Genomic DNA, 13,850 nt, shown 5'->3' with positions numbered 1-13,850 from the left:
CTTTTGAATTAAAATTGTCCCTAATGTTTTATCTCCCTCCCTGCCCAAATTTTTTTAAGCATATCATTCAATAACAGAATATTTTAAAAATTGAAAATGATTATCCTGTTCTCCATTTGGTAATTTCCAAAGTAAATCTTTTGCCTTCTTCTCTCGTCTTTGCTCTAGAGTACTCTCTGAGTAGTGCAGACCTGTCATCTCTCTCTGGCTTTAACACCGCCAGCGCTCTTCATCTTGGGTCAGTAACTGGCTGGCAACAGCAGCACCTGCACAGCATGCCACCGTCCGCCCTCAGCCAGCTGGGGTAAGCAGTGTTACTTCTTCCATAACACACTTCCGTAAACGCGTTTTTAAAGTGACAGATGGCAACCTCTGAGTTTGTGCTCTGATGTCCCTTTAGAGGATGTGAGTTTCTGCCGGATCAAAATCTGAAAGTAATTATCAGGTTAATATCTTTCACATGGCTGAAATCACTTTCCTTCTTTATGAGGAGGGGGAGCTCTGTGATAATAGGGCATTTTATTCTCCTGTTGTTTTAGGCTGTATTTGTTTCCACTGCTCTCAGTGATTAAGTTCTCTTCAGTTAAGCTTTCACATAGTTAACATGGGACAGAAGAAAACATTTACAGTTATTAGTTCTTTGAATTTTTGCACTATTTCAGAGTCTTTTTCGCTTCGCATAAACCGCATAGTTCTTAATGTGATTAGCATAGTTAGCCTGTTACTCAGAGGGTCACCTATTCCACTGATATACAGACCTCATATATTTATAATATACTCATAATATAGTTGTGTATTTGTAGATATTGTATGAATATACATATATGTATATGTACACACACACTAATTATTTAAATTTGGGTATAAAAATAGTTTGGGTTGTTTTCTGAAGTCAGAAGGTGTCTGTTTTCCGCCCCCTTGTGGTACTTTTGAGATATGTCTATATTATAGAAATAACTCCTGTCATTTCTCAATGGAAAGGTTCAAATCTTAAAAAGCCCTAAATTCACAAATAATACTGCTTGTAAAACCATTAGTTTTATTTTTAAGTTTAAAACATGAACCAAAGACTTGACTTTCAGTTTAAGAACTCCAAAACTTCAGTTAATCTTCAAAAGAAAATGCAAGGAGGATATAAAATATTTAAAGATAACCCATTTTTATATGTTAGAAAAATGCTATTTGTTTACTCCGCTTTTACCCTTCTGCTGATCCATTTGGTTAAAATAGTTAGCTAGCTCTATGTTCATATTCTAAGGAGACAATGAGAATAAAATCCTAATTAGAATAAAAATTACTGATTGATATCAGAGCTTCTCTTACCCCTCTCCAGCCCCACTAGCTTTCACGTGGAATTGAGTTCACATAGATTAGTGCTCTGGTTGTGGAGTTTATACCCAGCTACTATTTGCTTACGTGCATTTTCCTCACTAATCACTATTGTTGAAACTCTAACCTAAAAATAAAATAAATTCTCTTGACACTGTTGCTCTGCTTCCTTGAAAGATTAACTTTGAAGATATAGCACATATTGATCAGCAACACAATATCTCTTTTTAGGATAACATTTAAATTTTGCTAGAAATGTTTAACTATCCAAATAGACGTGTATTGCAATACCTTTTTCAGGTAGTTACCACTAAGTACATTGTACCCACAGGCATTCTTAAAATCATACACACGGCATTGTACTTCCGTGGTTCAGCAGTAAATCCACCGTTTATTGCTTTTTGTCAAAAGTAAGGGTCCCCGTTCTGACTTTTCCCAAAATTCATCCATTATAGGACTAGCTCTCCTTAGAGATGATCAGTGTCAAAAGTCATATTATTTTCTCTGATATGGCTTTCTTTTGTTTGCAGTAACACCTGACAATTTGCATTTTTACATAGAAAATACATGGATTTATGTATTTTAACTACGCTACAATTTTTTAATTCGCTTCTGGGAAGAGAATTTTATTTTATTCTATATGGGAAGAATCTAATTCTCTGCTGCCCTTAACAGCAGCTTCAGTAAATGAGAAAGAGGGGACAGCCCTGGACTAGTGAGGAACTGAATTGCAACAGTCGAGGATGAAGCATTTTGTTTAGTTCCGGTTGCTTTCAACACCAGTCCTCATGGTGCACGAGTTGACTCTGAATTTAGTCTATGTGTTTTTATTGCACTTAATCACTTCCCTTATCCCTCAAATAGATACCCCTTCCAGGCCTTCTAATTTTGGTCTGCCTGCCTTTCTTCTCTCCTCCCTTCCTTCCTTCCTTCCTTCCTTCCTCAAACCCCCCACCACACACACACACACACACACACGCACGCACGCACACACACACACACACACAGTAGTTTTCAGAAGGAGATTCCTTCAGATGGATTAGCCTATGCTCACACGATTAAATCTTAAACTCAAAAACAAAAAAATCACGTTATAATACTTATGTAAAATAAATTATATGATCTATCTTTATTCCTTACAATGTCAGTCACTTGTTGAAAAATTGATATTTTCCCAAGCCAAACTAGTCTCAAGTACTTGTATGGTGGATTCACATTCTTTCCAGTAGATACAGTGTTCAAAGCAGAGTAAAATATCTTTCAGCCCACCAAAGCAAATATTCCCCATAGCCAAGAGGGTCACCATGGTTCTTTCTCAGAATTAAACTATGAAAGAGATCTTCATATTTCGCTCATGGAAATACCTTTAAATCCTCAAAACTATACTGTTAGCACTCTCTAGTATCTGATTTTATCTAAGCAAGTTAGAAAAACAGCATAAACTGACCAGATACAGGGGATAGAGCAGACTAGAAGGAACTTGCCATCAAGGGTTAGCACAAGTCATTCGCATACTAATATTTGAGAAAGTGACCCTCAAATGTTTTGGTGTTTTTCTCCTACCATCTAAAAAAAAGACAACCTATCTTCTAGAAGCATGTCCATCATCATGCTTAACAATGTGGGTATTCAGTACACACTGAGAGATGACTTTAAGATGATTTTTAAAGGGTTAGGTTAAATACAGTTGGATAGTCTAATTTCCAGGCGGAGGCAGTAAGAAATTTGAACAAAGCTCTCCAGTCATGTTTCATTTCTGAACACCATGGGGAAGGTAGGTGTTTTCCCAGCTGGAAGGAAGGCCTCTGCAGTAGCTGGAATCCTACAGCAGGGGATGTGGGATGTGGGAACTTGCGTATCTGGCTTCTGTCTCCCACGCACCTCCTCATCACCCACACATAGGAAGTATCTCACAGTTATCTATATCTATCAAAACTGCATTCTCAAGAACAAGTAGACCAACATGCTTATCTCTGAGTCTAGTATAGCTAAGTGATGTTCAATTCAGTTCACTCACTCGGTCGTGTCCAACTCTTTGTGACCCCATGGACTGTAGCACTCCAGGCTTCCCTGTCCATCACCAACTCCCGGACTCATGTCCATCAAGTCAGTGATGCCATCCAACCATCTCATCCTCTGTCATCTCCTTCTCCTCTCACCTTCAGTCTTTCCCAGCATCAGGGTCTTTTCCAGTGAGTCAGTTCTTCGCATCAGGTGGCCAAAGTATTGGAGTTTCAGCTTCAGCATCAATCCTTCCAGTGAATATTCAGGACTGATTTCTTTTAGGATGGACTGGTTGGGGACTCTCAAGAGTCTTCTCCAACACCACAGTCCAAAAGCATCAATTCTTTGGTGCTCAGCTTTCTTTATAGTCCAACTCTCACATCCATACATGACTACTGGAAAAGCCATAGCTTTGACTAGATGGACTTTTGTTGACAAAGTAATGTCTCTGCTTTTTAATATGCTGTCTAGGTTGGTCATAGCTTTTCTTCCAAGGAACAAGCATCTTTTAATTTCATGGCTGCAATCACCATCTGCAGTGATTTTGGAGCCCCAAAAAATAAAGTCTCTCACTGTTTCCATTATTTCCGCATCTATTTGCCATGAAGTGATGGGACCACATGCCATGATCTTAGTTTTCTGAATGTTGAGTTTTAAGCCAACATTTTCACTCTCCTCTTTCACCTTTATTAAGAGGCTCTTTAGTTCCTCTTCACTTTCTGCCATAAGGGTGGTGTCATCTGCATATCTGAGGTTATTGACATTTCTCCCAGCAATCTTGATTCCAGCTTGTGCTTCATCCAGCCTGGCATTTCACATGATGTACTCTGCATATAAGTTAAATAAGCAGGGTGACAATATACAGCCTTGATGTACTCATTAAGTAGTGTTAATGTTCCTTTTTCTTTTCAAGAACATACTTCTTTGATAATGGAGACTAGGCAATTAAAAATCATTCTGTTCTAAATCCCATTGCACAGTATAATGAAGCTGAACCTAAGATATCACTTAGAATTCATTACTGTGAATTCAGTGTCCCCAGAACTACTCAAAATGCTTCATAAATGCTTTCAGTGTCAAATGAAATGCCACCAACTAAGTTTATCTTATCTTGGGAACTAGCCTGTTTGTTTGAAGGAAAGGATAAACAATAAGTATTGTATCTTTTATGAGGAAGAGAAATAGCAAAATCTCTACAAGCCAGCTGACTTTAGGAGAAGAGTGAATAAGTAGAAAAAGCAGCTTCCAAAAGCTGTATTAAAGAAATATCATTTCAATTATGTTTTGCTCAGTTTATTGAGATTAACTGCTTATACTGGTTCAACTTACCAAATATTGTTTTCTAATTTTTCATGTCACCCTGCTTGTGAAGACACAATCTAAATGTCAGAGGGCAGACAAAAGTATTTATTGATATGCCACTTTATTTTCAGACACTTAATTGACATTCATCATTAAACAGGTGTGTGACTCATAGTAGAAGCATTTAATTAAATTTTAGTGAAATAGTCTTTCTCATCCAGAGCCAATAAAATTCTTTATTCCAGAAATCAAAAGATGATTTCCTCTCACATCAAAATGAATCATTAAGTAACTCTGAACCAAGATAAAATAGTCCACCATTATGGATCCTTTTGAAATACAGGTGCTTCCCCCCCCCTCATTTCAATATCTTCTTTATTTAAAGATTATTTAATTAAAACCCTTAGAGAATTAGTATACTGCTTCACTATCTGCTTTAATAGAAGGCAGTTGATACTGTAAAGCAATTATCCTTCAATTAAAAAAAAATAAAAAGAAAAAAAAGACACTATAAAATAAAAGCAATAAATAAATAAAAGTATAAACAGGTGATTGAAAATGACACTCCATGTGGTATCTTGATACAAATGCTAAGACTGCTTTGATTCTGTAATATTATAAAAGCAAAGGAAAGCAAGCCTTATTAAGGAAACAAACAATTCTCCTTTATGTTATTCTCAACATTAGCTCATCTATTAATAAGAGAAGGAAAGTAATTCTTTGCCAGTAGGTGGTGCTTTTGTATAAAACATCACTCAAAGATAAATTCCTTTCTAATTTTGTATCTCTTTATATCTTGAATCTGAATTGCATCTCCGAAAAACCAAGCCCCAAGTTATTCCTCTTTTTCCTCTGAAATATATACCCATGTTCTCACTGCTTACAATGACAGTTTTAGTATTGAGTACCATCTGATTCTGTTCATTGGGAAGTGACATAGTCACCTGCATGCATAGGTGGGTTTGCTCTCCTTTGTTTTAAATAGGTGTGTCAGTATGGATTATTTTTTACCTCAACTCTCCTCAGAAAAAGAGATTTCTGCTCCCTGTTGACAACATGGGCTACTAACACTGACTCTAGCTGTGAATGTCAGTCCACTTAGAACATAAGAACAATACAAGCATCTTACAACTGATGTCAGCATTAGTACTATGGTTTATACTGAGCAAAGCCATTGTGATTGCTAGTCTATACCTAAAGGCTTAATGCTTTTCCCTTCACAACCTCAAGTATCAAATTCTCCCACGGTTTGGAATAAGAGCAAGTTATGCTGTCCTGAAATTAATGGGGATTGAGGGTTATAAACACAATAAAACCACAGTAAATCCTTCTTTACAACGTGCATCAACTAATGACAATAATAAATTGAGGCGTGGTCTCCTTAGCATCTTTAGCAGGGAGAGACTAGCAGTAGTTTTATTCAGGTAGTTGTGTGTGGTATTTTCATCCCATGTAACTGAGAAAACATGAGGAAAGTCAGATTCTCTTACCAGTTTTAGTGGGGTAGGAAGTCTTGAGTGTTTTTAAGCCAGTACTGAAAATTTCCTTCCCCATTTTTCCCCCTCCCAAGCTTTTCATCAGAAATGGTTATGGGTAGCATTTTATGGGTTCTATTTATTTGAAATTTGGATTCTCTTTACGTTTTCTGAAGACTAGGCAACTTAATGTGTGTATTAAAATGAGGGAAACATTTATATCCCTAGTAAGCAATTTACAGTAATTTTCAAACACAGGCATTAGTAAATCAAAGAAGTCTTAATTCAGAACCTAAACGCTGTATCGTTAACTCTTGGATGATATTTTGGAACTAGTCTGGGGAGAAATTCCAGGGACATAGAAAATGCTTTTTCCAGGGTGTCTTGTTAAAAGCTTCCTGAAGCTGTAACCTGTACATTTAGGGAGACTAGAGGTATCATTCAGAGGCCTGGACCAGTTAAACGTGGTCATTATCACCAGGCAAATCAACAGAAGCATCCCAATCGCTCGGAGAAGGCGATGCCCCCAAGTGCTTTCAAGCACGCTGGCTCTCCTCCCCTGGGCATGCTCTGATGTCGCTGCAAATCTTTAAGCTGATGTTTTATGTAATTGTGAGTTCCTGGGGGCTCCAGGCCTCCTCAATCTGTAACTGGGTTTCCTTTCCTCCTACAGAGCTTGCACTAGCACTCATTTATCTCAGAGTTCAAATCTCTCCCTGCCTTCTACTCAAAGCCTCAACATCAAGTCAGAACCTGTTTCTCCTCCTAGAGACCGTACCACCACCCCTTCGAGATACCCACAACACACGCGCCACGAGGCGGGGAGATCTCCTGTTGACAGCTTGAGCAGCTGTAGCAGTTCCTACGACGGCAGCGACCGAGAGGATCACCGGAACGAATTCCACTCCCCCATTGGACTCACCAGACCTTCGCCGGACGAAAGGGAAAGTCCCTCAGTCAAGCGCATGCGACTCTCTGAAGGATGGGCAACATGATCAGATTATTACTTAATAGTTTTTTTTTTTTTCTTGCAGTGTGTGTGTGTGCTATACCTTAATGGGGAAGGGGGGTCGATATGCATTATATGTGCTGTGTGTGGAAAAAAAAAAAGTCAGGTACTCTGTTTTGTAAAAGTACTTTTAAATTGCCTCAGTGATACAGTATAAAGATAAACAGAAATGCTGAGATAAGCTTAGCACTTGAGTTGTACAACAGAACACTTGTACAAAATAGATTTTAAGGCTAACTTCTTTTCACTGTTGTGCTCCTTTGCAAAATGTATGTTACAATAGATAGTGTCATGTTGCAGGTTCAACGTTATTTACATGTAAATAGACAAAAGGAAACATTTGCCAAAAGCGGCAGATCTTTACTGAAAGAGAGAGCAGCTGTTATGCAACATATAGAAAAGTGTATAGATGTTTTTGGACAGACCCGGCAAAGGGTGGCCACGGTTAAACGTTAGGAACACACCAGGTCACCTAATACCCACCCCGAGAACGCTCACAAACCTGCAGGCACATCCTTGATGTATGGCACTCATGAAAAAAGGATCGATGACCATTAAAAGAGGACCATACCTATTTTTAAAAAATGTGGAGTTTGAGGGCTAACGTATTTAATTAAATAAATAAATAAATCTGGGTCTGCATCTCTTATTAAATAAAAATATAAAAATATGTACATTACATTTTGCTTATTTTCATATAAAAGGTAAGACAGAGTTTGCAAAGCATTTGTGGCTTTTTGTAGTTTACTTAAGCCAAAATGTGTTTTTTTCCCCCTTGATAGCTTCGCTAATATTTTAAACAGTCCTGTAAAAAAACCAAAAAGGACTTTTTGTATAGAAAGCACTACCCTACCCAAGCCATGAGGAACTCCATGCTTTGCTAACCAAGATAACTGTTTTCTCTTTGTAGAAGTTTTGTTTTTGAAATGTGTATTTCTAATTATATAAAATATTAAGAATCTTTTAAAAAATCTGTGAAATTAACATGCTTGTGTATAGCTTTCTAATATATATAATATTATGGTAATAGCAGAAGTTTTGTTATCTTAATAGCGGGAGGGGGGTATATTTGTGCAGTTGCACATTTGAGTAACTATTTTCTTTCTGTTTTCTTTGACTCTGCATACATTTTATAAGTTCAAGGTCAGCTGTCAAAAGGATAACCTGTGGGATTAGAACATATCACATTGCAACACCCTAAATTGTTTTTAATCCATTAGCAATCTATTGGGTCAACTGACTTCCATTGTATATACTAATTAGTTTCTTTCATGCTATTTTTTGTTTTTGTTTTTGCATTTTTATCAAATGCAGGGCCCCTTTCTGATCTCACCATTTCACCAAGCATCTTGGAATTCAGTAAGTGAATAAATACCCTAAACTTGCCCATATCCTAAATTTTCTGGTTGGTTTTCAGCCTAGAATTTGATAATGCTTTTAAGAAATATGCCCAGAATAGAGAGCTGTGTTGGGGCACATGTCCTGCCAGTATAGCCCTAGAAACAAGTGATATGGAGTTTGCTTGATGCATGAGTTATAAATTCCCACAGAAGAAAAATGTGAAGGACTGGGTGCTAGATAAGAAGGAAGCAGGAAAAGGGATAGTTGCTTCGTCATCCGTTTTTAATTATTTTAACTGACCCTCCATAATCTTGTCAGCAATATAGGACTGTTGAACAATCCCGATGTGTCAGGACCCCCAAATGTCACTTCTGCATAAAGCATGTATGTCATCTATTTTTTCTTCAATAAAGAGATTTAATAGCCATTTCAAGAAATCCCATTAAAGAACCTCTCTATGTCCCTTTTTTTTAAAAAAAATAATGATGACTCTTGTCTAATATTCGTCTATAAGGGATTAATTTTCAGACCCTTTAAAAAGTGAGTGCCATTAAAAAAAAAAAAAGTTGATATATATTGTTTAAAAGAGATTTCAGTCTAGGAATGATTTTTCCTTCTCTTGGAATGTGAAGATCTGTCGATTCATTTCCAATCGTACACATTGACATACACAGCAAAGAAGATAAGACAGTAAGATCGACACTGCTGTATCAGGTGTAGGACATTTCTGATCCAGTTTTTTCTTTTTCTTGCATAGTTGCTATGTGTTTCTCCTTGTAAAAGGCTGCCACTGGGTGGCAAAAGCCAAGAGACCTTACTAACGAGGCTATATTTTTCTTAACTTGATCTGAAATCCACAATTAGACTGCAATGCACCTTTGGTTGTATCCATATAGGATGCTAGCCTGCCTTGTACTAACGTTTTTATGTACTAAATCAAACAAGAAAAACTCTATCAACCATTTCATCTATCCCACTCCTCAAGGTATCCATGAAACACAAGAGAAAAGCATTTATGCAGGGGAAAAACAGAAAGTCATCCCTAAAAACACACACATTCACACACAGGGGAAAAACTAAGGAAAATCATTTTCCTCACCATAGACTTGACCCCATTCTTAACAATCTATCCTTACAGCTTGATGTGTATAAAATATGCAAACGTCACAAATGTTCTTTGTCATTTCAGAACACTTTATCAATAACTTACCACTGGGTGGGAAAGGGTCATTATGTGAAAATATGAAAAAATAGCCATATTAATCTTTTTTACCTGCAATTTGCCTCAGCAACAAAGAAAAAGTGATTTTCTAAATGCTGAAGATAAAGTAAGCTAAAGGACCAGCAGAAGCCTTGGCTAGTCATAGCAGGTCTGACAATAGTTTTATAAGAACATGGAAAGAACAGAATCACTGGAGAATGGATGCCAGTCATCTCTTGTTCCCACCACTGAATTCATAGAAAGTGGTGGAAAGACAGCAAAGGGATAATCTGAGAATATTTTAAAGGTGATTGAATGAGAAGAAGCACAATTTTGATTGTGATGAGTCACTTTGTGTAAACATCACTATCTCTGCCCTTATACCTTATCTGTAATTTACCATTTGTTGTATTTGCAAAGCCAGTATGGTTTTGGGTTTTTATCATGGTAAATCCTTTGTATTCAGGAGTTTAGGGCAGAGCCCTGAGGGAGTATTATTTTACATAACCCATCCTAGAGCAACGTTTTAGGCAACATTCTTCACTGCAAGTAAAAGAACCCTAAGTGGCATTTTACACAGCTTACAAGTATTGTTATATCTAATCCTATTTTAGCAGATTTTTTGGTAATATTAAGCGGAAATACTGGTAACACTGACGCAATATCTGCGAGCTGCACAACCTGTATGCATTGGTGCATGGAGGGCTGTTCATTTCAACCTTTTTTAAAATTGTGTTTTTTAGTAAAATGGCTTATTTTTTCCCAAAGGTGGAATTTAGCATTTTATAATGAATATAAAAATACCTGTCATCCTCAGATCATTTTAAAGTTAACTAAAGTGAAGATTTTTAAAAATTCCAATACACTTTTTAAAAGAATGTCTGCCCTCTCACACTTTTATGTATTTATTTTTCCTACATACCCATCTTTTAATTTAGAGATAGCATTTTTTTCACCCGCTTTATCCTTGTGTTTGTTTTTCCAGAGAGTAAATGCTTTGTATTTCTTTCTTTCAAAAAAAAAGGGTGTTTTTTTTTTTTTAAAGAAGCAGCCACTTGAACCCTCAATAAAGGCTGTTGCCTAAGCATGGCATACTTCATCTGTTCCCGTTCGTGCCATCTGCTGTGATGTCGTCACTTATATGGCGTTAATTTCCTGCCACTCCAGATCTTTTGAAGATTGATGGAATACTGGTGTCTGTTAGAATGCTTCAGACTACAAGATGTAATTAAAGGCTTTCCTTAATATGTTTTAACCAAAGATGTGGAGCAATCCAGGCCACATATCTTCTACATTAAATTTGTCCATTTTGGTTATTTCCATAATCGAGTATTGCATTTTGCCTTCCCTGTTCATACCTCAAATTGATCCATACCTCAGTTTAATTCAGAGAGGTCAGCTAAGAGACGGATCCCGTTGTGGTTTGAATGCAGAACCAGTGTTCTCTTTGAACGAAGCCGCCCTGGGTCACTGTAGGCATAGGACTTGGATTGCTTCAGATGGTTTGCTGTATCATTTTTCTTCTTTTTCTTTTTCTGGGGACTTGTTTCCATTAAATGACAGTGATTAAAATAGCTTGTAAATGAGGGCATACAAGCATTTGCAACAAATACTCAAATAGAGGCTCACAGCGGCATAAGCTGGACTTTGTCGCCACTAGATGACAAGATGTTATAACTAAGTTAAACTACATCTGTGTATCTCAAGGGACTTAATTCAGCTGTCTGTAGTGAATAAAAGTGGGGAATTTTCAAAAGTTTCTCCTGCTGGAAATAAGGTATAATTTGTATTTTGCAGACAATTCAGTAAAGTTACTGGCTTTCTTAGTGATGCAGTGTCTGTGGTGCATTTTTTTTTAATGTTTTGCTGTTGAAATGTATTCCACTTTCTCTTGTTTTCTTAAAGCAGAAATGTATTCCACTTTCTCTTGTTTTCTTAAAGCAGCTTTTCCCACAAGCGCAAGTGAGCTTTCTTGTCTTCAACTCAAAATACTCAAAAGCCAGGGTATTTGTATTTTGCGGGGAGGGAGAATGTGAATTGGATCTCTGCTCTTCGGGTTATGTAGGTATACAGCTAGTGTGGGGAGTTCGGGTTTCTCATCAAGTGATTCAACTCGTTATCAAATCAGTTCCATGAAGATCTTTGATAAATTATTTCAATACACAGACTTTTCCAAAAGTCACTGTGCAAGGCAACCCCATGTTTAAAGCGCTTCCAGACTTATTTTTCTTCATCAGAATAGGGTTTTTAACCAAAAGCAGTTGAAACATAGGCATCTATCTCAGTATTTGAGAGAATTAGTGGATCCATCCATTTTTAGAAACCATAAGGTATCTCCATTGGCACATCTTAATTATAATTTCTACAGGAAATGTCCTTAGATCAACATAGAGATTAATTTAGGAACTGAAAAGGAAGTCAGGGAGGCACTGGCCAGCCAACTTGAGAACTGGACTTTTGCATTAGTCGTGGTTCTTGCTCTGATGAGAAAAAAGAACACCTCTTGCAGAAAGGCTGCCCATGAGTTCAGAATCGCAGTGCGTTTTCTCTGTGTTCTCTTCATCCATTGTCAGCAAACATCTATTAAGCAACTATTAATATGTAATCTGGGGCTTCCCACGGGGCTCACCTGGGTGAAGAACCTGTTCGCAGCGCAGGAGATACAGGAGACCACAGATTCAATTCCTGAGTTGGGACGATCCGCTGGAGGAGGGCATGGCAACCCACTCTGGTATTCTTGCCCGGGAAATTAAGTGGACAGAAGGAGCCTGGCAGGCTACAGTCCATTGGATTGCATAGAGTCAGGCTCAACTGGAACGACTCAGCACAGCACAGCACACGTGTAACTCATGTGGTAGATTCCAGGATGAATGAAGATGAGCTCTTGCTCTTAATAAACTTAGAACCTAATAGGAGATTAAAAGACTAATAAAAAATGGGTAGGGTGGGTGGGTAGGGTGGAGAAAGGCCCGGATGGAGGAGGACAGGGCGGCTTTGTGGGCCCAAGACCTCTGCAGTCACACGTGGCCCTCCACTTTGCTTCATGCTCTGCGGTCACCATCTTGATAATCTTTCAGTTTTGTAGGTGAAGTCATTTAGGACGATAGAGCATGGGTGTGAGCAGAGGCGATTCGCAGAGACGAACGTGGAAAGTTTGAATTGTAGTAGCTTGAGAGGCACTTTTCCCTTGCTCTTGAAGAAAGGACATTTTCACTTTGCAGTGAGCCCTGGGAATTACAGCTCCTGTCCTGGATGAGACTGACCTACAAGGAGGAAATAGTAGGGGCCGCAGCACAGGGATGGGAAAGCAGGAGATAAGTTTGCAGGAATGGTGGCCCATCCTGTTTGTAGTGTATGTAGGTGTTGGAGGAGGTTGTGGAGAGGTCATAACAACTAGTTGACCAGAGAGGTGGACTAGGGGAATCAGAGGCCCCTCACCCCCTCACCTGTCCTTGGAAGATACATTCTGCCCATTCTTCCCACAGTGGGGGCTGTTTTCAAGAATACAGCCTTGAGAGAGCAAGATGGTGTTGAGATCATCTGGACAGTGCATTAATGAACCCAATTAAAGCCTCTATCTAACCTTTTAAGGGAATTCCGTGGTGATCTAGTGGTTAGGACTCAGTGCTTTCGCTGCCATGGTTCCAGAGTCATTCCCTGGTCAGGGAACTAAGATCACACAAGCTGCATGGCCAAAAAAAAAAAAAAAACCTTTGAAGGTCCTGGTGGACGGGTGCAGAGATTCACTTGTATTGCAGCCACCCAAGACAAGCCTTCTATGTAAGTTTCTTTACTTAGTAAACTTGCCACCCACCTGTCCGGAGTGGCCTGCCTCTTTCTTTGCTGTCTCCTTCCCCTCTGTGTACAGAGGCGGGCAGGCTCCCACAAAACTGCAAGAGTTGTTTGGGTGTCCAATTATACAATTGCAATTTTGAGAAGTCTGGGATTTTAGAAATGAAAGATTACAAGAGGTGGAATTGTTAAAGTAGAGCAAATGATCAAGTTTATGGTAGAAGTGATGACGGATAAGGAATTTATAGTTTCATGCTTAAATGCTGAGGAGCACAGTAATGTTCAAATTGGATAAGGAGAAGTCATTGCTTTGCCAGGAAGGTAATTAATTCAAGTTTCCAGCCTGTGGAGTTTGAGTGATATCCAAGAATATGAGAATTTTGTAGATACAGACTTG

General features: G+C 38.3%; 1 protein-coding gene across 14 annotated transcripts in view; it reads left to right on the top strand.

Annotated features, from left to right (window-relative positions):
- The window catches only part of MEF2C (myocyte enhancer factor 2C), a 179,129-nt gene extending 167,638 nt beyond the window's left edge, over nucleotides 1–11,491 (top strand). For 7 of the 14 annotated variants that reach the window (XM_059888100.1, XM_024994136.2, XM_059888097.1 and 4 more), the window contains 2 exons: nucleotides 169–304; nucleotides 6,784–11,491. In XM_059888100.1, coding sequence (XP_059744083.1) covers nucleotides 169–304; nucleotides 6,784–7,105 — 458 coding nt within the window. In that variant the 3' untranslated portion in view covers nucleotides 7,106–11,491. 14 annotated transcript variants of the gene reach the window in all.
- The last annotated feature ends 2,359 nt before the right edge of the window (nucleotides 11,492–13,850 follow it).

The sequence above is a fragment of the Bos taurus genome, chromosome 7 (assembly GCF_002263795.3).
Source record: "Bos taurus isolate L1 Dominette 01449 registration number 42190680 breed Hereford chromosome 7, ARS-UCD2.0, whole genome shotgun sequence".
NCBI lineage: Eukaryota > Metazoa > Chordata > Mammalia > Artiodactyla > Bovidae > Bos > Bos taurus.
Note: the sequence above shows the minus strand (reverse complement) of the source record. Positions and strands in the feature narration are given on the sequence as shown.